General features: G+C 44.1%; 3 protein-coding genes and 2 non-coding genes across 6 annotated transcripts; 2 read left to right on the top strand and 3 right to left on the bottom strand.

Annotated features, from left to right (window-relative positions):
- Positions 1–6,720: 6,720 nt before the first annotated feature.
- Positions 6,721–6,792, bottom strand: TRNAT-CGU (transfer RNA threonine (anticodon CGU)). The gene has a single exon. It is a non-coding gene; the product is annotated as a tRNA-Thr (tRNA).
- Positions 6,793–7,353: 561 nt separating this feature from the next.
- Positions 7,354–7,425, top strand: TRNAT-CGU (transfer RNA threonine (anticodon CGU)). The gene has a single exon. It is a non-coding gene; the product is annotated as a tRNA-Thr (tRNA).
- A 3,298-nt stretch (positions 7,426–10,723) lies between these two features.
- On the bottom strand, positions 10,724–13,604 carry Ktl (BTB/POZ domain-containing protein Ktl). The gene has a single exon (XM_017162107.3). It carries the CDS (start codon positions 13,427–13,429, stop codon positions 12,743–12,745), a length of 687 nt encoding a protein of 228 aa, XP_017017596.1. The 5' UTR covers positions 13,430–13,604; the 3' UTR covers positions 10,724–12,742.
- A 4,858-nt stretch (positions 13,605–18,462) lies between these two features.
- Positions 18,463–24,627, top strand: Grik (glutamate ionotropic receptor kainate). Of its 2 annotated transcripts, XM_070287234.1 has the most exons (13): positions 18,473–18,498; positions 18,618–18,745; positions 18,945–19,108; positions 19,174–19,780; positions 19,974–20,131; positions 20,367–20,588; positions 20,658–20,864; positions 22,267–22,351; positions 22,412–22,688; positions 22,746–23,170; positions 23,228–23,343; positions 23,402–23,551; positions 24,299–24,627. In XM_070287234.1, the coding sequence occupies exons 2-13, from the start codon at positions 18,634–18,636 to the stop codon at positions 24,500–24,502; spliced, it is 2,727 nt and encodes a 908-aa protein (XP_070143335.1). In that variant the 5' UTR covers positions 18,473–18,498; positions 18,618–18,633; the 3' UTR covers positions 24,503–24,627. The 2 variants fall into 2 exon arrangements, with proteins under 2 accessions (XP_070143336.1, XP_070143335.1); XM_070287235.1 differs by lacking the exon at positions 23,402–23,551 and adding an exon at positions 23,701–23,847 and having other exon boundaries at positions 18,463–18,745; positions 24,299–24,626.
- TotX (Turandot X) lies at positions 21,350–21,821 on the bottom strand. Its single transcript, XM_041774399.2, has one exon. The coding sequence runs from the start codon at positions 21,819–21,821 to the stop codon at positions 21,426–21,428; it is 396 nt and encodes a 131-aa protein (XP_041630333.1). The 3' UTR covers positions 21,350–21,425.
- Positions 24,628–25,986: the final 1,359 nt, after the last annotated feature.

Genomic DNA, 25,986 nt, shown 5'->3' with positions numbered 1-25,986 from the left:
CACTTTGATAAGCCCATAAACATTGTCGGCCGCCATCATTATCGATGCAGTGCACCGGCCAGCGGAAATTTCTGGGTTTTTTACGTCTCGGGGCCAGCCGGAAAACGTTAAAATGAACATCAGGTGGTGCTGAGCCCTGCGCAGTTCCGACAGCTCCGGCACCACCGCCTTGGACTCACCTGTCTCACCTGCCCATCGGCAGAGGGATGCCGTTCTGGGATCACATTAAATGATTTATTGGTCCTTGGTCTGGACTGCGTGAGTCCCTAAAATTTCATAAATTTCAGCCTTCAGCTGCCTTCTGGCAGGTCGGCAGCCTGCGCTTTATGGCAAATATACGACACGAAAGTTTGGTCCCGAGCTCTGGGCGCTGGGTTCTGGGTTCTGGGTGCTGGGTGCTGGGCTCGGATGGAAAAGTCAATAAATGGAGCTGCCATATTATATAGTATAGTATTGTGTATTACACATTGTTGCTGTTGGTCCATCAGCGGTGGAATACACAGCCGTTTGTTTGACTTTGCAAATTGCTCCGAAATCAAACATCAAAGTTAAAAGTGCTTATTGTTGCCTTTTCTCTGTTTATTTTTCGGCCCCCGTTTGCATTGTTTTGCTGGGCCAACGCTACGTATACTTCATTTAACCGGTGGCCTCCAGTTGATTGAATATATGCATGACCCTCGACGGACCTTTTCGTTACGCTGTAATGAAATTTCATTACACAGTCATCGGGAGCGGCATCGGAGCGACAAGAACAAATGAATTTAATTAAATATTTGCGAAATATAATCGAATTTCAATTGGAGCGCTGCATAAATTCCGAATAGCGTATTCTGCCACCGATAATTGAATGTATATCACTTGTTTGGCCCAGCAAATGGCATTTTAATTACATTACCTTTCCCGGAAACCAGGTGCGACAGTTATTTGTTAGCTGCGGCACAATCGCAAGAGGTATGCAACGTGTGGAAAATGGCAAATGCGATTCCATTCCATATGGAATTGCACAGAAAGCTGAATGTACAATATTCGTATGTATGTATGTTATACTATATGGCAGTAGTCAGGTATCCTTGTGATTGTGAACAAGTGCATCTGGCACTTATCTGGAGATGGGGACACGCCCCCACCTAGTTCGATTTCCTTTTAGCTCCTTTATACTTATTTCTTTACCAATCACAAAACCTCTTTCTCTGCCTTCCTCCTCCAACTGCTGCATCCTTCAAGCGGAAAGTTCGTTTCGTAACTGACCAGAGAAGGATACCAAATTTAACGAATAAAGTTTGGCGAAAGCAATTCAAACTAGAGTTGAAGCACTTGGCAACGTGCAGGTGGCTGAGTTTGTTTCTAGCCACTTTTAAGCTTAATCCAACTGCAAGGAAATTTAATATTGAATTTATATGACACAGAAAAAGGTGAAATAATTAAAACAATATGTATTGCATAGAAAATCCAGTCTTTTTCTCGAAAAGCACTGAAAAGATTCTAAACTTAAATTAGTCAAGTATTTCTTAAACGATTAAAATTTGCAGGACTTAGGAATATACATATATTCTTGATATATTCTTGTGTAGACATAAGGTATCTTTAACTAAAATACTATTTTAAAATGCTTTAAATGTATATATAAATATATTTAAATACACTTTAAAGTTTCTGCCTCTCGACTTAGCATGTGTTAAACTTGTTTTTGCTGATAAATCGCTTGGATGGAGTTGCCAAAATTTGCCTAAATACCTTTTACTTTTGTGCCTTGAAAAACGGCGTACTTTGGATAAGTCTCTGGATTATGATGCCTTAGTTTTTCAAGAAAGAACCAAGCCCAACATTACTCATACGCCACGTTGGAGGTCTTACTAATTTTTTCTTTGCTTTACCCTCTCTCTCGCCTTTGGTGTTTTTAAACTTGCCTTCAGTGCTTGAGGCGCAGTGATTTATATTCATTTGCCTGCTCCAAAATACCGTTAAAGCGGCTAACAGAAAAACATTTCTTGTGACAAATTCGTAATTTATGTGTTTTACGTTATAAATTGTAAAGCACAAGGAGATTGCGGTCTCTGCTTTCTTCCTTCTTTTTTTATATTGTGTATGTAGGTATGTGTGAAATGTTTCTGGCTTCCTTGGATTTTCATTTTGCGCCGAAGGACTTCACAGGCTTCGTGACTTTCGTTTTGCTTTTCTCACTTTAATTTGCTTTGATTTTTTCCCCGAATGTTCATGCCAATTGGCAGTTTGGCTCTGGCGCCCCCTCTCAGCGGTCACGCCTGTGTTTCGGGGCCCCAAAGCTAATTTGCTTGCTGCTAACGCAGCTGAACTCTCTTCCTCTTTTCTGGTATTCTCTCTCTCTTCTTTCCTTTCCGACAAATTTAAATGCGACTGATTTCCGCTTCCGTTTCCCTTGCAGCCATTTTATTTAGACCTGCGGTTTTTTCCCTCTCTGTGTGTGTCTTGTTTAAGTCTGCGATTTTGGTGGTTATTTATTTTTGTGTGTGGTTTTTTTTCGCCTCTCAAAGCCGCAGCCTTTTTGAGGTTACTTTTTTCGTCGCAATATCGCATTTATCCCGATTGAATTTCATTTAGTGTCCTGCACCAAAGAACAAACGCACGTGGGCGTGGCTGTCATCGGCATTTCGCCGGGCTTAAAGTCGATTACGTTCCCGGCTTTCATTAAAATTTCCGCCCGCGGCTCTTGTTTCAGTCGCAGCGTTGCTCCTTTTTTAAATGCCATCGAGAAATTATTAATGAAGCCGTGCGAGCCGAAGGACGAATCAATAATTCACCTCCGATATGTGTCTGTGTGTGTGTGAGCGAGTGTGTTCGTGAGGGAGAAACTAATCGAATTTATTAGAACGGCAGCAGCAGCAGAGCAATCGCTAGCGGCGGTGGGTCTCCGGATTCCTGTCTGTGGGGTTGGCTATAACAAAGCCCGGCGATATGACCTGGCACGGTCCTCAACATTATTGCCAATATTTATGTTCGCTCCCAGCAGCCAAGCAATTTACTGCACGGTTCGGGTGCCCAGCAACCGCTGGCTTTAACCTCCTCATCATCATCATCATCTACGATAGCTGGAGTCACTCTGCCCGGAATTCTTCGCATGTAAGCATTTCCCACGAAAACCTATTAAAGTTTCGTCGGAAACTCATAAGGACCATTCAAAGTTCCCAGAAAATGCCATTCTGAGAGTGCAAAAGATGATAGAAAGCATTTAATGGGAACATTTGCTAGAAGAAAGTTAAGAGAACTATAAAATTCACAGAGTTAAGTGTACATTAAGTTCACTGATTAAACTATACAACAAATTGTATTATTAATGATTTACAAATTTGATTTTTATTTCTTAAGTTTAAGCTTTAAAGAGGGTAAGGCTATGATATAAATCGATTCGAAGATGTAACATAGATCTTAGACCTAAATTTGCCTCAATTTTTTTTTCGTGCTGGGCTATGGAAATCAAAGGAAATTAGTTTGTAGTTTGAGTAGGCGAGTTAGCATCGCATCCTTTTGTTCCGTTTTCTATTGAAAAATTAAATTGTCACAAGTGGCACACCCACACAGTGACACCCTACAACTCACACCAAAAGAGATCCACTGACACAAGCACAAAGCCATTGACGTTCGTTGGCACAAAGCAAAACCACATTGGCGAAGGGGGTTAAGGGTGGGCTTGAGGGCCGGTTTGATGCCCGGTCCACACAGGCCATGTCCTGCCCCAGCGAGCCCGTGTATTGGTAGTTTGTTTTGTGCTTTGTGCTTTTTATGCCGCCACACAAAAAAGACAAAAACGCTGAAAGCATCGCAGGTAATTTCATTATTCAAATATGTGAGACTGTGGATGTGAGCCGGCCAAGAGCGTGCTGACTGATTGACTGGCTGACTGACTGACTGACTGACTGACAGACGGACTTTTTTCTATGACTGGCACTTTGGCAACGGACCGGACGTGTAGCGTGGACCATGGCCAGAATCGGATTCAGTCCTGGAGGAGGTGGGGCCCACAAACAAAGGCGCTTCCGCTTTCTGCTGCTTCCGTGGCTTGTTTATTTGCACTTCAATTAATTACTCTCCGGTTCCCCCACTGGCCGCCGCTCTATTAATTGCAAATTTCATGCATTCTTTATGGTAATTTGGCTCGCAGCTTTTGTCAAATTGTTTTTCGTGCCTCATTAAGTGGGGCCGCCACCGCCTCCTACCCGCCTCGTTCCACGCCCCGAGTCTATCTCTGTCCAAGGACAGAGCCTGCGGCAGGGGCGTTTAATTTGTTTCAGATGACTTTTGATTATTTTAGCAATTGGATTTACGGCCAGCCATAAATAAATATATATTACGTGCGACCAGCGAGTTGTATTAGCTGTTGAAATGCGTTTAATTTGAAGTTAACCATCTGGAAGCCGGAATAATTAATGACAGTAAAAAAAAACGTGGCCCTCGGCCGAACTAAATACAAATTCAAGGTCGCCTTTAAAGGTCCTGCCCAGCCAACCAACCAACCAATCGAAACATCTCACAAACCGCAAATATTTTAATCAGGAATGGGTCTTGCCGCTTGCCGCTTGAGGAATTTCGACAGTTTGGCCAGATCTCAAAAAATCAAACCCCAAATGAAGATGCAAACCCACAGCCATCGGAGCTGAACACTTGGCCGGTAGCTTGGGGCTTCGTTTGGGTGATTTCTGGGAGCATATGCCAGGGGTCACAACTCGTTGGGCAGCTGGCCATAAATTAGCTTCTTGGCCCAACGATTTTCGGGCGTGCTTCGCCGGCTATTTTCTTTAATTTTCGCCTGCTGTTTTCGGTTGGTTCGGCTGTGAGTTCGGTTATAAATTTGGCCGTTTAGCTTCATTTATCAGCTGTGCGTCGTCTCTGTGTGGGCGGAAAATCAATAAACATGTGGCAGTGTTTACGCCAAGTTAAGACCCCCTGCCACGGGACTCTCGTCCTAATTCCATTTTTGACAGCAATTAATCAGGGCCCGCGCTTGCGTGCAATTAGTGATGCTATAAAACGCCATAAATTGTTTTATTCTGCCTCCTAATGGAGCCGACTTAAAGAAGAACCAGAGGGAACCCCTTTTACGAGGCGCGTGCATGAAAAATTCAAATCACTTGATTAGTGGCAATTAATTTGGCCAACGCCGTTGCGTAAATCACTCAGCCGGCGAGAGTAAATAGCGAACAGCAAACAGACATGTCATGAGGCCTACCCCAAAGGATACCCTGTGTTCATGCGGCCAAAGTCCACGTTATTACGCTTGTCAGGTCGTGATTAACACAACTGTCAACTTGGCCTGGCCGAAAACTACCCCTATCGACTTTGATATTAATTGGTTCCGACCCCAGCATTACCTTTATCGCGATTTTATCACAGTATACACGTCGGGGCATTGTTGTTTCCTGTCTTTTTGCTCCAGGACCTCTTGTTTATAGCTCTAGTTATGGCGGGTGTTAATGGCTCGTTTGCGTGCCCCACCGCTAGTTGTTTTGGCCTTGCCAAGGGCTTGACTTTACACAGAAAAAACATTTCCGAAAAAAATCCATCAATATGGTAATTTGTTCTTTAAGAAGTCGCTCTTGTAAGGGAAAGGGACTCCTTTCTCTTTTTGATTAGTCTAATGTTTGTTATAATATTTAATAAAAGAGATAAAGAAGTTTGCTTATTAAAAGCTAAACTGGAACTAAATAACTAAAAATTCCCATTTATGTACAAAGATTTCCCCTTTCTTGGATTTTTGTCACCAAAGCAAAATGTTTTGTATTCTGTTCTGACTGTTATCAAACATAAATGTTTTTTCTCGCTGTGGATTGGGCTGTTCAATTTGTAACTAATACAATTGTCACTCACATATCGCCGACATCTGGTGGATGGCGTTCCTCGGGCCCATTCTCAGCTATGTATGTATGTTTGTATACCATCCGAAGCACCTAAAGTTGGGAGCAGCCGCCATCACTCACCGCAATTGTGTTGTGTGACAAGTGAATTTGTCACTGGCTGCTCAAGTTGAAACAAAGCCAAGGCCGGGCAACAACAGCTAATGGCTTGTATTTTGCCCGGGAAAAAGGCTTTTGGAGTCGGGGAAAATTTGAATTTATGTCCGGGGCTGGCGCAAGGGGGAAATACTTTCATTTGGAGCTGCCACAAAGCATTTCCGCCTTGTGGCACACTCATAATGCAGAATCTGAGTGGCGTGCGTCTGTGTGTACTCGTCATGTGTGAGTTTCTGACAATGAATGATGTCTTGTATAGACCTTGGTCAACACCAGGAGACACTGTTGGCGAAAAAGCATGTGGCAGGCAGACCATCGTGATGGATGGCCACATATTAGCTGTCTAATGCATACTGCAATTACAAAATATGGTGGTCTATTAGTTAATAGCCTCCGGGAGAGTGTTTGCTGAATATAATGATATTCTTGTAGGCAATTTAGATGCTGTTTAACTCATTGCCGCATATCTTATCTTGAGAAAAAAAAGATAGCATTTAAAGATAATGAAAATAGTTTTGACGTGATGACGGAAGAATATCTTTAACGCATTTTTATTCACCTTTGAATATTTTATTTCGGAAATTAAAAATATCCTCTCTTTAGTTTTCCGCAAGAAAAAAACATGAAAAGCTTTAAGATTTAGGATAGGCAGCAAAGGCAATAAAGGTTAAAAATATTTTATTAACAGACTATAAAACTATCAACGAAAAAACAAAAAAAAATTATCATTTTCCGAAGTTGCCTCCTGTGAGGGTTGAACTCACGGCCTTTGGTTTACGAGACCAACGCTCTACCACTGAGCTAAAGAGGCGATGCGAAGAGCGCCGCCAAATGCCTATACGAGCCAACGCACAAAGAGGTGGGAAAGCAAGGAGAGATAACCAGTAAAAAGGAGAGAGAGAGGGATGAAAACTAGAAGATCGTGACCTCATGTTATTGCAATTAATTATTGTGGAAGCAATAGTTTTGAATTAAAACTTTTAATATAATTACTAATTAGTACTTATACGCACTACATTCAATATTCAATTAAATCATATATTAGTATTGAAAATGTTACCTAATTTAAATATTTAAATATGCTTGGTATTTAATATATCCAAATTAGAAGTCGCACAAGAATATATTGAAAGATAAAGAAACCAAAATTAAATCTTCAATTAACTTGCTTTCAATATTTAATGTAAACATTGTGGGTATGAAATATTCCCAATTATGTTTCATTCAGAAATGAAATTCAACAAGGAGAATTTTTAAATGAAATTCCTGCCATTGAGCATGCGCTTTTTTCGCCGCTCTCTCCACTTTCTCTCTCCTTGCCTTTCTCTCGACGTTCGTTTCGTATGTACCATTTGGCAGCCGCCAACACGTAGCCTCTTTAGCTCAGTGGTAGAGCGTTGGTCTCGTAAACCAAAGGCCGTGAGTTCAACCCTCACAGGAGGCAACTTTGGAAATATACATTTTTTTCTTTTATTTGTTATTTATTTTTATTTTTTTAAGTTTTATAGTGTGTTGATATAGTATTATGTATTTCCATCGCCTTGGTATGCGAGGGGAACCCTATGGTTGATGGTTATCGGTCTGGCATTCCGATTGGCGGAGGAGAAAATTGCGTGAAAGCCATAACTAGTTACGTTGCTCTTCTTGGCCCCAAGTGTTATTTTATGACTGGCGTACTAACGCACACATTGCACTGGTCGGGCGCACGTGTAGGCCTTTAAAACTAACGGCAAATACGAGTTGTAAATAGGGTTTCGGGGTCTGTATGGTGAATGATGCGGTCATTATGGCCATGTATCTGCGTGGGAAGCTGCGCGGGCGAACATATGTGGACGTGCAATCATTATGTACTCTCTCCGCCTGTACATACTTACGCAGGACCCCACATTTGTGTACGCGGCTCTGGTTTGTTTGTGTTTGGCCGATATTAGGCAGAATGTTTGCGACGACATAAAAGACGCAAATAAAAGTAAATTTAAGCAAATTGCAAACATGGCACCAATACGACGCACAGAACTTGACCAGGAACAGGCCGGAACTTATCTTAATTACAATTATCGTGCCTTATTTCAGATAAGGATAAATCAATAAGCCTATTAAGTGGTCGCACTTAATTTATTACGAATTTGGTTTATCTTTGCCAATAAAACTAGACTGGCATTCAGTTTATGGTCTAAGCTAGCTGGCTTTGTGTGCCTGGATGTGAAGCATATGAATATTTCAAGGTATTCGGGTCGATAGGCTAAATGTGCATTGCATTAATTTAAAGGCCAAAGCCTTGAAAGCCTCCTGATTTTTAATTACTCGAGGATTCGGCAAGTCGAGAGCTCAAACGCATTGTTTGGGTAATTATCCAAAAGTTTGATACTTAGCAGGGGGCCTGGGAAATATTTCGGCAGGCTTTTAACCTGGGTTAAATAACCCTTAATTTAATACTCACGTACACTCAGCCCGAGCTATGGTAATTAATGAATTCCCCGACGAAGTATGCCACACGTTTTATGCGGCGCCGCAAGAAAGTTAACCACAAGGCAAGTTAAGCCACAAAAGCTCCAAGTACTGGCATATTCGTCACTAAATGAGATGCCATATTGAGGGGAGCTTTAAATCTCGCCACGACCCATGTTAAATTCGTATTTATGAATTAATAAGACATGCAGATGACACGCCGCCGGTGACGACGAGTCCTTGTGCCTTTTGTTGGACGGCCATAGCCTCCAGCCGAGGACTGGTGACCGAAGGATCGCTTTGCCGCCGCCCTTTTTCTCCTCCAGCTGAGACTAATTGAAAATGACAGGGTGCCGCCTTTCTTCTGTCGCTGAGCACCGGGGAAATGTTAATCAACGGGGCATCTTGGCTATGGCAAAATCAAATCAAGGTAATTTACCGTAAGAGACAAAAAGGCATCATTTCATTTCCCCAGCACAGAAATTGACAATATATCCGCCGCCTTTTCCCTCTGTGCGAGCGAGTGTGTGGGGATTTGTGGTGGGGTACAGAGAGAAAAAGGCGTTAAAAGCATACAATCTAAGCATTCATAAAATATTTAATAATAAATAAATATTCGGAGCATTTTCGCACACTAAAATTATATATTTGGCCTTGAAATAGTTGAACCAGAATACAACCATTCGAAATTCTTGAACAAACTAAGCTAAAACTGTGGACACCAGCTGTGTAAATAACTAGGAAGAGTCTCTATGCTCCCTTTTTATATACTTACAGGGTATTCAAATTCTAGTCAGAAGATTACAATACAATAAAGGAATCATTTCCGACATAACATATCATATCAATTCTCGATCAGCATCAAAAGTCGAATTGATCTAGGAATTTTAACATTAAAATTGTAAACAATTCAACAAAAGTTTTAATTTTAAAATTTTGAATACAATATGCTCTTCATACCCTTATAAATAGAACAGCAAATTGAAATTAGACAATTATTGGCACAATTATACTATTTAAAAAACTTTGATCACAGAAAAATATGGATAGTTTTAGCGATAGCGATTTTTTGACCAATTCGGCATAAAAACAAAAATGTGCTTATGGTGTAAATACAAAACTAATTGATTTATGTTTCGTTGTGTATTTATATCAAATACCCTTCTTGTCTCCCTATAAGTTTTTAAAAACTTCTTAAATATTAAATACCTAGGCCCATTTTATGATTTAGAATTCCCAAACTCCTTTTTTCCAGTGCAGCGAAGTATTTGCTCTGTAATTTATATGCGCACAGCAGATACCAAATTTCGCCGTGGAGTTGGCTGCTGCTATCTTACCTCATTCTGGACCCTCAATTTGCATATTGTGTACATCTTGAGTTCGCACAGTCAATAACCACCACCCATCCCCGACTCGTCCTCGTCCTTCACCCAGATACTTCGGCCATAAAGAGATGGGAAAAAATCCTGGCTTGTTGCTTAGTATGCAGGTGGCATGTCGGCTCATCTCGGGGCGGACTCGTGTTTCAGGACGGGCTTTTAGGCAGTGCATTTCCGATTGGCGCCAACTTTCGTTTCCCTTTTATTGGTATACCTTTCTGAGGCTCTCAAGCACACCCTTCAACACGCACAACACACACACACACACAAAGAGGGAAATTGCGAAAAACAAGAAAGCATTTTCCCTTTTAATTTCAGCATTTCTCAGGCGCCCCCGCACCCAGGCTGTGTTTGTTACCGCCAGGACCTTACAGTCGAGCAGAATGACTGTTGCCTGCTTTGAATTTAAACAAATGAGGAATTGTTGCTGCCGCTTTAATGGTCGCCTTCATTCATCTCCCGACTTTCAGCTATTTATATACGTTTTTGTTCCAGCCAACTTTTGAGGCTGATGTTTGCTCCGCGCTCCCCCGCAAAAGTTTTGTTTGCCATTGTTTGTCCTCTTTTTTTGTTGGTTGGCGGCTGGCTGGGTTGTTTGTTTTATTTTCAATGTATATTTGATTCCTTTATGATTGTGTTTGCATTTTTGTTTTTATTTGTTTAGCCGTCAATTTTAATGAGCTGTCGCGAGTTGAGAGCAGCCAGTTCATAAATATTATATGGCGCTATCAATGTCAGAGAATTCGGCTCGTGAAAAAGATAATTTATTCATTGGATTTAATAATGCAGCAGCAAATGCTGTGCGCCGCTAGAATGTTCTATTAATTAGGGGCAAGCCCAAAAAGGAGGCACCTGCTCACCTGCTAACCCACTCACCTGCGCCCCAATTAAATACTTCAGTGTGGCTTTTGGGTTTCTTTAATTTATTGCTGGGTTTCGCTTTCCGCAAGTTGTACCTCTATGCATACATATATGTTTGCTTAGTCGCACTTTGATAGGCTATTTTAGCAGTTTACTTTGCGCTTCTCTAAATACATTTTACATTTCGTTTAGTTAATTTAAATTAGTTTCAGTTTAATTTAATTAATGATACAATACCTTCGCCACTGCCGCCTCCGTTCGGATTCAATTACATATAATACTAAACATTTATAAGATACTTTCAATATCGACAATTGTTTTAATATTTAATTAGGTATATAAAGATATATGTATATATCGATTCATATATTATCTGTGTAAGAGACCGGAGTCAGTATATAATGGAGCTTAATAGTTTTTTCATGCACTTTACCGCGTTATTGTTGATGACTACATATGCAACTCGCCTCTTTACACACGATTTAAGGAATTTATAGTTTTATACAATGTGTTTTCGTATATTTCATGAGTGCTTTGCCTCGGCATTTTCATTTCAGATTTCCCTCGTCCTAGTGCCCCTTTTATGCAATATAAGTGTTTGTGTTCGCGGACACGGCACGGACACGGACACGGATTCAACAACAAGCCTGCGGAAATGTTGAAAATGCGATGCCAGATATGTCAGCGAAAAACGTTTCAATGAATACGCTCCCAATGTGAATAAAATCAATAATAACAGAGGGGCTCTAAAGTTCAGCAAATTTAGTTTTGTATGTGTCGAGTTTTTGGAAGTCCTTGTGACCATTTGGTTTTTGGCATTTCTCATTACAGCTCTCACTGATAAATCGGAATCGAATTCAGGTAGTTTTTCCGCCAGCTTTTCGCACTTTGCATTGTCAAATGAAGACTGAGTTATGGGTGATGATTGCTTTGCTGGATTGACCAAGAAAACAGCACTGGGAAAATGATTTGCTCTGAACTAGTACCTATTAAATCTTGTAGTAGTGTTTCAGGACCAGATTTTATGGCTCTCAAAAACTGTATTGCCAAATGTGGCGGCCGTAAATGTATTTTTGCCGTGTCAGAGACTCGAGAGTTATGGCAAAAGGGCATATCCTTTGACAGCCGCTGTTGTTTTTCCGGTTTGTATGGTAAATGTATTTCTAATATCGATTTGTGTTCGAGTTTTATGGATTGCGGGCCCTTATATCCCGGCCACATGCTGTCTGCCGTTTCGTTTCCTATTTTCTACATGTATGTATATTCTTTACTTCAAGTTTCGACTTTTATAAGACTAATAAAACTTTAAACGTGGCATCGCTGCCTTGCCTCTACTGGAGAGCTTGAGTTCGGTTGCTTGTGGTATCTGTTGCTACAGTATTTCGTTAGTTTAGTTGTTTTCAAAGAGTAACCCGTATTTCAAATTGTTCAGTGTGATTTCAGTGTGTTTGATTGACCACAGAATAAGCGTTTATCCAGCTTGGTCTTGGCGGAGGTCTCCCCTTGCAGGTTGCTTAATTCGTTTGAATATATTTCATCGACTCGGATCTGTTTAGTGTTATCCACTCCTCGTGTTTACTCTGCACTGGGGCTAATAAAATGTTCGCTTTGTTTTAGTTACCCGCTCTGGCCAATTTGTTTTCACTTGTTTGTCAGCCAGTAAATCCGAATTCGCCTTCCATTCATCAAAGAGCCCGGCGCACAGCCGCCTGGAATATCCAATTTGATGCCCCCCGGATTTATAGTTTAACTCGCAACGCAAAGTGTTCAATCAGCGGGGAAATGCAGGGGGGAGAAGTCAAATCAGCAGATGTTTATGCGCTCTGCCCTCATTAAGTTATCTAAGTCAACAATTTTCTAGACCTTGGTGTGGATTGTACATTTGAAATGTTCCCATTTGTATATCGAGAGGTGGGTTTATAACTCAAACCGTTGTATTCTGCGCGGCCTCCTGATCCCGACTGGATCCCGTAGAGTACTTGGAACACTGAACGAAACATGGGGATACAGAGCTGGGTTGGGAGGTGGTGGTGGTGGGTGGGTGGGGTGGTCTCGAGTGCTTCCTGTGCTGCCTTAATCCCGTATGAAGACGAACTCGTTGTAGTGATTCCAGCGGTTCTCCTCCGTGTCCACGCCTGGCTTGGGCTCCGCGGCCGATCCGGCGGTGCCCGATCCACAGCTGCCGGCCATGCGGTATCCGTGGTCGTGCAGGTTGTCGAAGGCCTGCTCAATAAAGCAGTGCTTCAGGAAGAAGCGCGAGGTGTAGCGGTCCGGGCCGCCGTGGTCCGGATCCCGGGACTCGTTCAGTGTGTCGCCGAAGACCTCGCGGCACTGGGCCACGCGGCCGCAGACCAGGATGCGCGACAGTTTCCGGAACTTGACATCGGCCAGTCCGTCCTTTCCGAACTGGAAGCTGCCACGGTAGCCGATCGTGATGCAGCCGGGCGGGCGGGCGTCCCGCTCGCCGCGGATGCTCTCCAGCATGGCCGTTAGCTTGAAGTGCTCCGCCTCGCGGAGCAGCCGCTGGCGCTCGCGGAATCCCTCCGGCAGGTGCAGCGCCTTGTCGCGCAGGAAGTCCAGGATGTAGCGGAAGAGGACACCGTCGCGGTCTAGGAAGTAGCGACCCTTGCTGTCCTTGGCCAGCGCCTCGCGCCCCTCGCCGAAGAGCTCGGCCAACAGCGTGCCCTTGTCCTGTAGCAGCGTGGCCAGCGTGGTGGTGTAGCTCACGCCGCCGACGTTCAGCTCGATGATTTCCGGCATGCCGCTTTCGCTTTGGAGATCCTCAACGGCCAGTTAATCTACGCACATATGGAGTTGGCCAGGCACACGGACCGGACACTCGCGAGCCTGCTGTAATCGCAGACCACTTCTACTTGGGTTTGTTTACAGCGCTTCCCCTAGACTTTGTCCGCCAAACGCGTCCGCACTCGCTGAGGTCTCGCTTCGAACTGTGGAACTGCGGGAGCTGAGGCTCTTGGCCTGGCCAAAAGGAAGCGCTTTTCACTCGCCCGTTGGTGTACATTTGTGTGTATGCATTGGGGAAGGAGAGCACGAGCATGCGAGCGGAGAGCGCTCTCTCCCGCTCTGTGGCCTGCGCACACGTTGCCTTTGTTTTGATATTGGATATTATTGTTTAACAAGTGGTTAAATTTCAAAAATGTGCACGGATATTTCTGGCATATGCGCTCCAGAAGGGTTGCTCGCCGCTCTTCGCTGCCCGCATGTTATTAATTTGATGAGGGTCCGCAGTGCGTATACGTAATGTCCAATATGCTGGATTACTCTGCTGCCTAATGCGAGTGATGCTGCTTAAATTGTATTCGAATAGCCAGGGGGAGGCGAGGGTGCAAGGACATTAGCATTCAGCTGGCGTAAAGTGTGTTCATTTTTCGGGGACTTTCACCAGGGCAAAGTTCGCAGCCATGTCACAGCAAATTATGGCACATGGCGCATACTTTAAGGCGTCGCACATACTTTATGCCCCGGCATGCCAACTATCCAGCGGTTTTTACCCATATTTTCGGTGGGGCCAAGGGGCAAGGCAGGGAGGCTGTTCCGAGTGGCAACAGGCGCTGACAATTTGACACCGTGACACTGACTTTAACAGGCCGCAGCAGGCAGTGGCACTGGCAGTGGCCCTGCAAATGCAACTGGTTGGGCTGCCTCGGCCAGTTTTTGGCCCTGTGCCAAATGGGCCACTCTCCGCAGGGCTCGCGCCACAGCAGACTGCCTGGCAGCTCACCTGTTTGCTCTTGCTCCTCCTGCCGAGCTCGCCGTTAACATTCCACGGAATATCCTGCGTGCGACTCGCTGCAATTGAATCAACAACAACAGCAGGCAATAGCGAATACGCAGCACTCTGGCCTACTCTCTCTCTCTCTCTCTCTCTCTCGCTCTTCATCCCAGTTAGCCCTTTGACTTGGCCGAGAGGCGTTGAAGATACACACAGGGGCACAGGCAAAAAAAAGCTGATTACCACCTGGGTTTTTGTTAAATAAAAATTGTTATTTAGACAATAAAAGATTTTTAACAATATTAAAATTGTTCTTTAACCTTAAGCAATAACATAAACAATTCTTTTGATTTATCTTTATGTTTTAAGGAGATTTCTTATGTACAATAAATATTGGTATCACAACCTTTTGTCATAATAATTAAATAAATAACATCTTATATTGTAAAATCTTTAATCTACAAGGAAATCACAGAAAATAACCCGTTATTACGTTCAAAAAAGGTTCAGAACTTCTATACTTTATAGTTACAGCCTTTTTCTCCTTGTGTAACAGCCTCCGGCTAATTGCAATGAAAGCTTGGCCGTCTTTAGCCTGGAAGTGTGGGCTTTTAGAGCGTTCAACTAGTACAAAACCCTTTGGTTTGGCTGCCCTCTGCTTGCTTGCTTACTCCACTCACTTCCGTTTCCGGCTGTGGTCTCCTCCTTTCCTCTCTCCGTCTGTCTAATGCTGGAGCTTCTTATCAGGAGTCGGCCTTCTCCCATTCCTCGAGGCAGTCGCGGCACTCGCAGCCATGAAATTGCGGTTTTTGGCACGCATTAAGATGGCGCAACACTTTACGCGCCATTACGCGCTGCCTGCATCTGTGTGCGTCACGTTGTGTGTGGTGTGTGAGGGTCTGAGGGTGTGGTGTTTGGGGTGTGAGGTTCCCAGGCTCTCTCTCGTGGGATTCTGTCCATTCCGCCATTCCGGCGGTGCCGTGAATGCTGCCTGTTTGTCTGGCTGACTGGCGCGATTCAAATTGATTTTGTCTGGCGGTAAGACACCCACATACCCACACACCGCACTGGCATCCGTGTGTATCTATGCGCTGGAGCACTTTGTTTTGACAACGCGCCAAATTGTCGTCCCTCACTTAGCCAGAGCCGTTTGCATGCTATTTCTGGTTTGTTTGCATGTTTACCTTTCGAGACTGTCAGTTTCTGGTTTCCCACTTGGGGGAAAGACGGCTTTTAAGGGATCGGTAGGGGTAGTAAGGTAAGCCGCCTAAGCGTTAAGGCGTGAAAGGAGAGAGCCCCTCCAGGCGATGGCCTTTTCGGGCTGCACACACTCTCACAGGTCTGTTATGACCTCGTTGAAGCCATTTAGCAGTCCCGAAATAAACGTTCACATGCCTCAGCCCACGAGTGTCAATCAAGCTTCCAGTGCAAATTGTGCATTTGATTTCCCTCGATAAATGCGGCATTGGCTGAGCAAACAGAATTGGCATGCCCCAGAAAACTCAAAGCCAAAACAAATCAAATCAAATCAAATGAAATCAGCATTGCTTGAGTCAACAAACCTTCTTTCCACAGCCCCTCTCAATGCTAAGCGGTTTTAAAAATATAAACCGCACTGATATACGCTTATCGATGGAAAAGTCAATGACACTTGTTATAATATTATATGTATATAAAGAATATAGATTTCGAAGAATTCAAAGAAGGTTGAAAAGTATACCTTTAACTCAATCAAAAATATTTATACCGAATACAAATTATATTATATTAGCAGAGTCTTGGCCGCGGAATGCATTATGCATTTGGTCAGATAATTTTATCTCTAGCCAGCAATTTATATAAATTATTTTCTACGTATTTTTAAGGGTTTGTGGTGATTGGATGGCACTATAATTTTAATCATATTACAAACTCATTTTCCAGTATTATGTAAAAAGTATTTTATTAATTTTATCACTTTTTGCTTATATTTTAAAATATTTTGTAGTCATAAAGAGTCTGCCTCAAGCACGGCTTATAGATTGCCATATTGTTGAAATGCGTGCCTAAAACGAATTTGCGCGGAACTTTCACTAATTGCCACTAGCTAAGGGCAGCTCTAGGACCTGGCCCAGCACTTATGCAAATGCATAAGTGCCCATGTGGGTAAGTGCATATAACTGCTGCTGTTCGTAAGCGTGTGCATAATGCCAGCGATTTTGAAAGCTTTAAATGCACGCTCAGGCATGCGGCGAGGGCCTCTGCATCTGCATCTGTAGCTGCGTATCCTCAAGATACATTGACGCCGGCACACGGTTATGTAAATGCAAATGCGAGCGCCTAGCTGCTGGGCAATTTAACACCATGCGGGTGGCGAGCTGTAAGGAAAACTATTTAAAAGAATACCCTAACTTTTCCTCATTTCGATTAGAAGAATTCCATTACAAGGACTGACTTATTTTTAAGTGAGTTTTTTTAAGAGTAGCAGAATTACTGCTGCTTTAATCCTCTTCAACAAAGTTACCTCTTGAAGTTTTCCAATTTACGTTCTTACTTTTTATTGCACATTAAAAACTATGTCATCGAATGACTTTAAATCCCAGTGCCCTTCACTTTAGTGAGTAAACTCAAGCACTGGCTTAAGTTCGAGTTGTCAAGCGATCAGGGAATTCTACGAGCTGGCAGGCAGGACTTAAGGTCGTTAATTTTAAATGCGAAGCTCGGGGATAAATGCATCCTGGGCTGCAGCCACGGCAGGTGGCCCGTTGTTGACGGAGACGTTGATTTTATTCACTGCTGACAGCAACAGTTTGCTACAAGCGAACACGCCCATTTCCATTGCATACGACACCCATCCTCCTCCTCCCCCTTCTCCTCGATGGCATTGTGTGTGAAGGACATGCCCGAAAGTATGGAACACAAAAACCTTCCGGCACGACTGCCGGGCTTTATGTGTGCAAGAGTTGCTTTATGTAGCAATTTTTTACATTTCAGCCTCGGCATCATTATTAAAAAAAATAAGAGATGTTCGGGCGGGCCACACGCCGCTTTACATGCTCTAAATGGATTATTCAAAGCCCGGCCCATAAATCGTGCTGGGCCTTCAAAAATCCACAAGTGGAGCGCACGTCCCTGACAAGAGCAATAGGAGGCACCACCATTTGCACCATCTGCACCAGCCACCCAGCATCCCAGCATCCTAGCCACGAGCAGCTGCCCGGCCCGGACCAAATGCAATGAATTTGTTTACAGCCACAGTGGCAGACCCTCCATTCCCTTTCTGCACTTATCGACGCTTGTTGCACGTCCGTGGGGCCACAACAAATTTCGCAGAAAGCTGTTTTCAATCTCTCCACCCATTGCATTCGGCTATTTTCGTTCTCGCCTTATTTATTTATGCTCCCTGCTGTACACTGGCCCATAAAACCCCCTATTATCCGGCGGATATCTCCCATTCAAGGCAACAACTTTGGCAGCACGGATTGAAGGGGAGATAAACTACAGAGTCGGGGAGAGCTTCTCGACTGAATAGCTACAATTTTCAAGGGATATTCTTTAATGATAAATAGTTGTGAACTTTTGAATTGTATTATTAATTAAAAACAATAGAAAGCAATACAAGAAATGTGTATAAAAATAGAAATACCGAATCCAAGACCTGATTCCAAGTCCTTGCCCGAGTCCTTGTTCTGTTCCAGTGTCCAGCTCCATTAGCCTCCGAATTGTATGCTGTGCACGTTTTGTCGGTGTGGCGGATTTATTTTCAAGTTTCTGCACACTCGAACTTTCTGTTCGGATCCATTTCGAGGAGCCGTGTTAAATTGGCGCTAAAAAGGTGGGGCTTATCTAATTAATCCCGCTGCGGAGTACTTCTGGCTCCAATGTAGCTGAAGTGTGATTCGATTACTGAAAGTTTCGGAAACTTTATCGATGGTTAAACACAAACACTTTAATTCATAAAACGAATGGCGTCGGGGGCTAAAAATATTCGTGGCGAATTTATCAGCTGATGCAGCATCAGCGGCAGATTTGTGTTGACCGTATTTTCGTGCACTTTTAGCCATTTTCATTCGCCCTCCCGGTCGCGTCGGACAGCCAGCAGAATTTGCAGAAAAATGTAAATTTAGCAACAAAAACAGCAAACAATTGCGCATTTAATTGGAAATAATTGATGAATTCTTAACACAATCAAAAGCGGTGACAATATTTACGAATCACTGATTACACTTCGCGAAGACATTACAGGCTAAAGATGCCATCCTGGAGAACTAAGGCAGCCAGCAGGAGTTTTCCACTTGGCTTCACCTTATTAGGTTTTCTTGTGGTTTTCTCCGCATTTTGCCAAGGGGAGCGGACAAATGTGGGTGAGTCAAGTGCACTTTTGCAAGGGATTACATAAGCAGCCACGCAAATGCAGCGCCTCACGCAAATGTGTCATGTATTTTTATGCCGCATACGCACCGTGCGCCATCGAGAGGCCGGCGAATTCGCAAAATAAAAATATAAACAGAAGCTGAAAACCAAAACAAAGAGCAAAGCATCTGTGTCACACTCTCTCTGCAGGTCTTATTCACGAGAACACCGAGCCGGATATCGAGAAGATCTTCCACCTGGCCATCAGCAAGGCCAACGAGGAGAACGAGGAGCTGCAGCTGCACGGAGTGTCCGTTGCCATCGAGCCGGGAAACTCGTTCGAGACCTCCAAGAAGCTATGCAAGATGCTGCGGGTGAGTGTTTTAAGGGTAAAAAAATCTCTGGTGCCAAAAATCAAATAGACCCCACTTATACACAGCAAAATCTGGTGGCCGTGTTTGGGCCCACCACTAATTTGGCTGCCCGTCACGCGATGAGTATTTGCGACGCCAAGGAGCTGCCCTTTTTGGACACGCGCTGGGACTTTGGGGCCCAGTTGCCGACCATCAATCTGCATCCGCACCCGGCCGTGGTGGGCGTGGCCCTCCGGGACATGGTGGCGGCCTTGGGCTGGGAGAGCTTCACGGTTATCTACGAGTCGGGGGAGTACCTGGCCACGGTGCGGGAGCTGCTGCAGATGTACGGCACGGCGGGACCCACTGTCACGGTGCGGCGCTACGAGCTGGACCTCAACGGGAACTATCGCAACGTGCTCAGGCGGATCCGCAACGCAGACGACTTCTCCTTCGTGGTGGTGGGCTCCATGGCGACGCTGCCCGAGTTCTTCAAACAGGCCCAGCAGGTGGGCCTGGTGACCAGCGACTACCGGTACATCATAGGCAACCTGGACTGGCACACCATGGACCTGGAGCCCTACCAGCATGCCGGCACCAACATCACGGGTCTGCGTCTGGTTTCCCCCGACAGCGAGCAGGTGCAGGAGGTGGCCAAGGCCCTCTACGAGAGCGAGGAGCCGTTCCAAAACGGTAAATCAAATAACAGGACACGACGGAAGTCCCACCTGAAAGTGTCGTGGCGTGGCCCTGGATCTAGACAATTTATGCCAATCCGAAATCCATTCGCATGAGTGAATTTAAATAATTGAATTGCACTTTCATGGCCCCGACGCGACCGGGGCCCGAAATGATAAATGACGTTATCCTTTATGAACTCCCCCAGTGTCCTGCCCCCTTACCAACAGCATGGCCTTGGTCTACGATGGCGTTCAGCTCCTGGCCGAGACCTACAAGCATGTGAACTTCCGGCCAGTGGCCCTCAGCTGTGGCGATGACAGTGCCTGGGATAAGGGCTACACTCTCGTCAACTACATGAAATCGGTGGGTACAAAGAGCGCTTCGAAAAATTATTATTATTACTATATATTTTTTTTTATTTAGTTCAGAACATTTTAAATTTGCCTTGTTATGTTGGAATAAGCCTTTTCAGCTTGCCATTAGTCACTCAAAAAACCGAATATTATTTATTTTTATTGAAGCTAGTTCACTTTCTCTCTGTGTGCAAAATAACACTCTCTGATTCTGAATAACTCATGCAACGAGTCTCGGTCCGCAGCTAACGCTGAAAGGCCTCACGGGTCCCATTCGCTTCGACTACGAGGGCCTGCGCACGGATTTCGAGCTGGAGGTCATCGAGTTGGCGGTGTCGGGGATGCAGAAGATTGGCCAGTGGAGCGCCGAGGATGGCTTCCAGGAGGACCGGCCAGCCCCGGCGCACTCCTTGGAGCCGGATATGCGTTCGCTGGTGAACAAGAGCTTTGTCGTCATCACGGCCATTGTGAGTGGGTGAACTTTGGCCCTTGGCCTCAACACTTCACTGGCTGACTGGGTCTGTTTTTCCTTGCAGAGTGAACCCTATGGCATGCTGAAGGAGACCGCCGAGAAGCTGGAGGGCAACGATCAGTTTGAGGGCTTCGGCATCGAGCTAATCGACGAGCTGTCCAAGAAGCTCGGCTTCAGCTACACCTTCCGCCTCCAGGTGGACAACAAGTATGGCGGAATCGACCCCAAGACGGGCGAGTGGAACGGCATGCTGCGCGAGATAATGGACAATGTAAGTTTCGGGGACATAAATCTAATCGGCATTCCCTTCTCGGCGGCCATTTAAATCACTCGGCCTGCGAGTCCTTTGTCCCGCTAGTATGAATATTGATTTACATTGTCTGCCCATAAAGGCTGTCATCATCGTTAAGGCAATCGTTTACGCTGCCATAAATAGAATACTGTTTTATGATTGCCTAAAATTAATAGGTTTTGTATATTAACTATTAATTTAATGCCGCTGAGCTTTGTTTTCTAACAATCTATATTATTTTTTCCAATGAAAATATTATTTTTTCCAATGAAATGTTTTAAATTTATGAAATTATACACCAAATAACCGTACTTACTTTTATAAACCCATAATATTGCAGCATATTTCATGTTTATATTTTATTATTGGTTTTCTGAACTGGAATTCCAAGAATCAGAATCCATGATCGTTCTTGGAATTCTGACACATTGATTTAATTATACACGATTTCTTTGAGTGAGAGGTTATCAAGAGCTTTGCATATGCATGTTTTTAATTAGATTTACGTGTTGATGACATTATAATAAGAACAAATGGACTCTAGTGTGGCAACTGCTTTTTTTCATCATTCTTCTTCTGAGTAAAAAGACTATAAATATAGCGGAATCCCAGTTTACCGGCCAAAAATGCAACAACGGTGGAAACAACTCCGCCCTGTCGTGGCACTCCGTCGATTAGTTGAGTTGGAGTATTGTTGTATTCCGCGATGAACTGTTCGAACTCTTGCTTATCGGCCTGGGACTGGGGAACGGCATTGGGGTAACGGCGGTAAAAGTCAATCAGCTGCTGTATATTCCTCTCCCAAGAGACTCGAGTCCCATTGGAACCGTAAAAGGTTTCCAGAATACGATTCCTGTCGGCCTCATATTGAGGATCTCCCAGCGAAAATAGAACGTACAAGATCAACGTTACAAAGCAGCCGAAGTAAACCCTCATTGCTGTATCTGGGAACTGAAGAAGTGAAGCAAGGAGCTTAGCATTTTATAGAAAATCTGAGAGCTTCCTATCTTGATTAATGGGAATTCTCTGTGTTTAATACGACAAATACATTGGTAATAATTTATTTCCCGGGAAAAAGGTCAGCTTGTTGAATTATAATCTAAAGCTCAGGTCAATGTGATTTATGAATTTCAAAGAATTCATCTGATTTGGCTCTGGGCCAAAATAAATGTAGTTCAGGGTCATATTTCCCTGAAAATCGTTCATATTTCAAAATTGATTTCCCGGCCTGTTTGCTTTGTAAATTGAAATGCATAATTGAGAGGTGGTTGCCCAATCAGGCGTATACGCAATATTTACATACTCATTTCTATTAATATATTCATTTCGATGCACGCACAAGTAAATAGAGGTCATTACAAAAACTTTCATATTTGATTAGCGCGCTGACATGGGCATAACTGACCTGACCATGACATCGGAGCGGGAGAGCGGCGTCGACTTTACCATACCCTTTATGAGTCTGGGTGAGTAATGTATACTTATTGAAATACAAAGAAATATACAAACCCCTTTATGGTTCTCAGGAATTGGCATCTTGTTTCGCAAACCCATGAAGGAGCCTCCCAAGCTGTTCTCCTTCATGTCACCCTTCTCCGGCGAAGTCTGGCTCTGGCTGGGCCTGGCCTACATGGGCGTCTCGATCAGCATGTTCGTGCTGGGCAGGCTCTCGCCAGCCGAGTGGGATAATCCTTATCCCTGCATCGAGGAGCCCACAGAGCTGGAAAATCAGTTCAGCTTCGCCAACTGCCTGTGGTTCTCCGTTGGCGCTCTACTGCAGCAGGGCTCCGAGCTGGCCCCCAAGTGCGTATATCCTCGAGTTGAGCTGCTTTAGATATAAAGATTTCGCTCACTTCCCAGGGCCTACTCAACCCGGGCAGTTGCCGCGTCCTGGTGGTTCTTTACGCTGATCCTTGTCTCCTCATACACGGCCAATCTGGCGGCATTTCTCACCGTGGAGACCTTGACGACGCCCATCAACGATGCCGATGATCTGTCGAAGAACAAGGGCGGCGTTAACTATGGCGCCAAGATAGGCGGCAGCACCTTTACCTTCTTCAAGGAGTCCAACTATCCCACCTACCAGCGGATGTACGAGTTCATGCGGGACAATCCGCAGTTCATGACCAACTCCAACCAGGACGGGGTGGACCGCGTGGAGAACACCAACTACGCCTTTCTGATGGAGTCCACCACCATTGAGTACATCACCGAGCGGCGCTGCACGCTCACCCAGGTGGGACCGCTGCTGGACGAGAAGGGCTACGGCATAGCCATGCGGAAGAGTAGATCGCTGTCCCAAATGCTTTCTAAACGCAGATCCTAACGCAATTTCCTTTCAGACTGGCCGTACCGGGACACGCTCAGCCAGGCCGTCCTCGAGATGCAGGAGCAGGGCTTGCTGACCAAGATGAAGACCAAGTGGTGGCAGGAGAAGCGCGGCGGGGGAGCCTGTTCGGTAAGTCTCGACCCTAATCCCAATCTCAGCCAGCTCGTGCATGTGTGGGTGTGTGCAGGACGCGGACGAGGACTCTGGCGCCGTGGCATTGGAGATTAGCAACCTGGGCGGCGTCTTCCTGGTGATGGGCGTGGGCTCCTTCTTTGGTATCTTTGTCTCCCTGCTAGAGATGGTTCTGGGCGTAAAGGAGCGCAGCGACGAGAACAAGGTCAGGACACTTCCAGCCTATCCCTGGCTTCCGATCCGATTAGCTGGCCTGCCCCCATAGCACACACTTCCACAGACATGCACTCTGGTTTTGGTTCCGGTTCCGGTTTGCTAACCGCGAAATCTCCGACTCTGGTCGAAACCCCGCAGGAGGAAGCCGACTCGGATGCCTCCTCGCTGGGCTTTGCCAACCTAGGCGGCGTCTACCTGGTCATGTTCGTGGGAAGCTGTTTCGGCAGCATTTACGGCCTGATTAACTGCGTGGTCAGCATCTTTTTGAGTGCGCGGGAGAACAAGGTAACCACACGGATGGCGCTCTATAAATATTATGGCTGGTGGCCTGTATCGTGACTAAAAATAGCGTCGGAAAGGTCGCCCTAATCTGAATCGAGGACTCCATTTACCAGCTCCCCAAAGCGACAACTCGGAGCCAAAAATACCTAACATTTTACCCTCATAATCTCACATAATCTGGGTTTATATCCGATGAATAATACGAGTTATTTGGTGTCAAAATAAGCCACTAATTGAGTTGTATGTTTGAACACGGATTATAATCAGACACATATTTCCGATGTTTACATGTTGTGTATTCTGTATAACTGTTATAATGTGTTAACTATAAATTCATATCACATATCATACATTCTAACAACCCCTAATTGAAGTTAATTGCCTGCATGACAGCTCTAGAATTCCGCAATCCGTACCTTTGTATACTTCTCATTGCCTTGTCGCTCCTCTTCAGGTGAACTTCAAGACCGAGCTGCTCGACGAGCTGCGCTTCATAATCCAGTGTTCAGGTAACACCAAAGCAGTCAAGTATCCCAAGAATTCATCGCGGTCCAACGCCAGCTCCAAGTCAAAGGGATCATCATTGTCCGTGGACTCACTGCCCGATGACGTCTCAGAAGCTGAGCCAGCTGGCAAGCATAACCAAGCCAAAAAGTGACATAGGTGTGACTTTCTACAGATGAAAATCTAAAATAAACAATAGATGAACTTCAAAGCAATGCATTGTTGCAACTACATATTTAAATTAAAAAAAAAACTGTACTTTCTATAACTCAATAAATTTACAGTCGAGTTTTGTGATTGCAATTAAAAATGTTTTATTTATCCCAGATATTCCCTGCTTGCCGTAACTTCTCTAAAAGCTGAAATACGAAATATTTACTATATATCTTTTTTACTTTGCCAGGCCAATAAAAGACCAAAGTTTGTTCAGAAGATATTTGGAGATGCCATCAATCAGGGCCTGCGACGAACTCTTGGCCAATTTAATTGCATCTGTCTTGACATTATGAGGAATCCAATTTGCCGAGAAGTAATCCGTGAAGCCACCTCCTTGCCTTGGCACACCTTCTACAAGCTTAATCTTCGACTCAAACTCAGCAACGCCAGCATTCAACGCATCCTCCTTTGCGGCATCCGATTCCTCTTGGCCCCTATACTTCTTGTAGATTTCAACGATTTCGAAGGTAATCTGCACCCGGGCAGCGGGATCGGTGGTCTGCTTACTCAGCCTCTCGAGTTCCTGGAGCCTCTGGCGATCCCGATCGATAGCTCCAGCATTTCCTGTGCTGGCCAAGCAGCAGAGCAAAGCCAGGATACAGCTGAAATAGGATATAACTTAGTATTTACATATTTTAAAATATTTTTTTCTCTAATACTTTAGTTGGATAGCGAGGTCCATGTTCCCTTAATTTCCCTTGAGAGATTCTCAACGAAGTGCTATTGAAAGCGAAAAACGCATTGTTTTTTATAGGCAACTTTGCACAGAAGTAAAATATATATTCAGAGATGTACATATGTATGTAGTAAATATACTAATAAATGGGATTTCTTCGAATTCTAGAATTGTGACAGCAACATAATTTTATTGTATTTTAAATCATTAAATTGATAATAAGTAGATTCTAAGAATTTCGTGCAAATAAGATTATACTTTGGCTTGAAAATAACATTTAAAGACCTCTGGCATTCATGCTATAACGCTATATTTCTTAGGTTGTGACTTTTATTACTTTTATATTGAAAGACAAGAAATCTGAAAGAAATAAACAAGGGGGAAAGTTATATATTTTATATCTCTGAGAGCGCTTTAGCATTTAAAATGTATATTCTGAGAACAGACCTCAAATACTTTAATGTGGTTCCTAAGCTGGGTTTTCAACTGCATCCTCTTTAGTTTTTAAGAATTACACATTATATGGTCTCTTTCTTCCATAGCTAAAACTTTAACAATTTCAGAGTGTTTTCATAAATATGTAATATTTTTCTTAGATAAATTTCCACATTCTTACTTTGAAATATTAATATAATCATATAGCGTTATTGATTGGTTTAACCTCCCATAGTAAAAATCTTCAATCTCAATTTGTGCAAGCAAGTCACACCAAAAAAAAAAACAATGTTAAATTTTAATATAAAGCC

Source organism: Drosophila kikkawai, chromosome 3R, assembly GCF_030179895.1.
Source record: "Drosophila kikkawai strain 14028-0561.14 chromosome 3R, DkikHiC1v2, whole genome shotgun sequence".
In the NCBI taxonomy this organism is placed as follows: Eukaryota; Metazoa; Arthropoda; class Insecta; order Diptera; family Drosophilidae; genus Drosophila; species Drosophila kikkawai.
Note: the sequence above shows the minus strand (reverse complement) of the source record. Positions and strands in the feature narration are given on the sequence as shown.